Source organism: Nannospalax galili, unplaced genomic scaffold, assembly GCF_000622305.1.
Source record: "Nannospalax galili isolate Female #2095 unplaced genomic scaffold, S.galili_v1.0 scaffold1206, whole genome shotgun sequence".
Lineage (NCBI taxonomy): Eukaryota > Metazoa > Chordata > Mammalia > Rodentia > Spalacidae > Nannospalax > Nannospalax galili.
In genome coordinates, this window is record NW_008355162.1 from 35,673 (window position 1) to 37,048 (window position 1,376).

Sequence of the window (1,376 nt, forward strand, 5' to 3'; positions counted from 1 at the left end):
AGAGTCATGAACAGGCAACCAGAAGAAGGTAGAAGTCAAGGCCACACCCCAACCAATCCAGGGATCTCAGTGCTGCAGAAGGCTCAACAGAATAGAACATAATAGCACCATCCATGAAACCTGTGATTTTAATGCATTTAGGGAATATATTAATTCATAGTCTTTGTAGAAGAATTAGATTGTCTTCGTGTTTCTGCAGGTGCATGTCTATGGATGGTCCCAACACCAGTTCAGAAGAAGGCTTCATCTTGGTCGGCTTCTCCGATTGGCCTCACCTAGAACTTGTCTTTTTTGTCTTCATTTCTATTTTCTACTCCCTAATTCTTTTTGGCAACACCTTGATCATCATTCTGTCACGACTGGACCGTCGACTGCACACACCCATGTACTTCTTCCTCGCCCACCTCTCCTTCCTGGACCTGTGCCTCACCACCAGCACTGTGCCCCAGCTCCTGGTCAATCTCTCTAGACTTGACAGAACCATCAGCTTCGGAAGGTGTGTGGCCCAGCTCTTCATAGTCCTCTCTTTGGGAGGTGTTGAATGTGTGCTCTTGGTGGCAATGGCCGTTGACCGCTACGCTGCTGTGTGTCGTCCACTCCACTACACAACCGTTATGCACCCCTTTCTCTGTAGGGCATTGGTTGCATTCTCCTGGGTGGGAGGTTTCTTGAACTCTCTGATTCAGACAGGCCTCGTGATAGCCAGGCCTCTCTGTGGTCACCAACTGAATCACTTCTTCTGTGAGATGCCTGTTCTCCTGAAGTTGGCATGTGAGGACACAGGAGGAACAGAGGCCAATTTGTTTGTGGCCCGAGCCATAATGTTGGTCTGTCCTGCAGTGCTAATTCTAGGCTCCTATGCACCCATTGTCAGGGCTGTGCTGAACATGAAGTCGTCGGCTGGCCTCAAAAAGGCTATTGGGACCTGTGCATCCCACCTCACTGTGGTTTCTCTGTTTTATGGTTCAGCCATCTCCACATATCTCCAACCTGTCCACAGGTATTCAGAGAGGGAGGGAAAATTTCTTGCTCTTTTTTATACTATCATTACCCCCATGTTTAATCCTCTGATTTATACGCTTAGGAACAAGGATGTGAAGGGGGCTCTGTGGAAGGTACTAGAGAGAAGCACAGACTCCGTATAAACAGGGAAGGAGGGTCAGAAAAATATTGCATAATAATACTCACAGTATGAAATACATAGTGACGTTGGAGAGTCTTTGGTCACTAGAAAATACCCCTCACCAGGCCTCCTGGCTTTTTATCCTTTCTTGTCTAGAAGTTGGAAATGGTAGTCTCATTAAAAGCAGTCTAGCTTAGAGTTTATGGTCATTATGCAGTAGGGAGTGAATGCTGACTCATATCTTAACTCTCAA

The 1,376-nt window shown here is 46.7% G+C and overlaps 1 protein-coding gene across 1 annotated transcript; it reads left to right on the forward strand.

The window, feature by feature from the left end:
• The first annotated feature begins 203 nt into the window (after positions 1-203).
• Positions 204-1,145, forward strand: LOC103749390 (olfactory receptor 10-like). Its single transcript, XM_008852274.2, has one exon. The coding sequence runs from the start codon at positions 204-206 to the stop codon at positions 1,143-1,145; it is 942 nt and encodes a 313-aa protein (XP_008850496.2).
• The last annotated feature ends 231 nt before the right edge of the window (positions 1,146-1,376 follow it).

Bases quoted from the DNA above. Each gene is read 5' to 3' on its own strand.
- LOC103749390 (XM_008852274.2), top strand. From the start codon at position 204: ATGTCTATGGATGGTCCCAACACCAGTTCAGAAGAAGGCTTCATCTTG.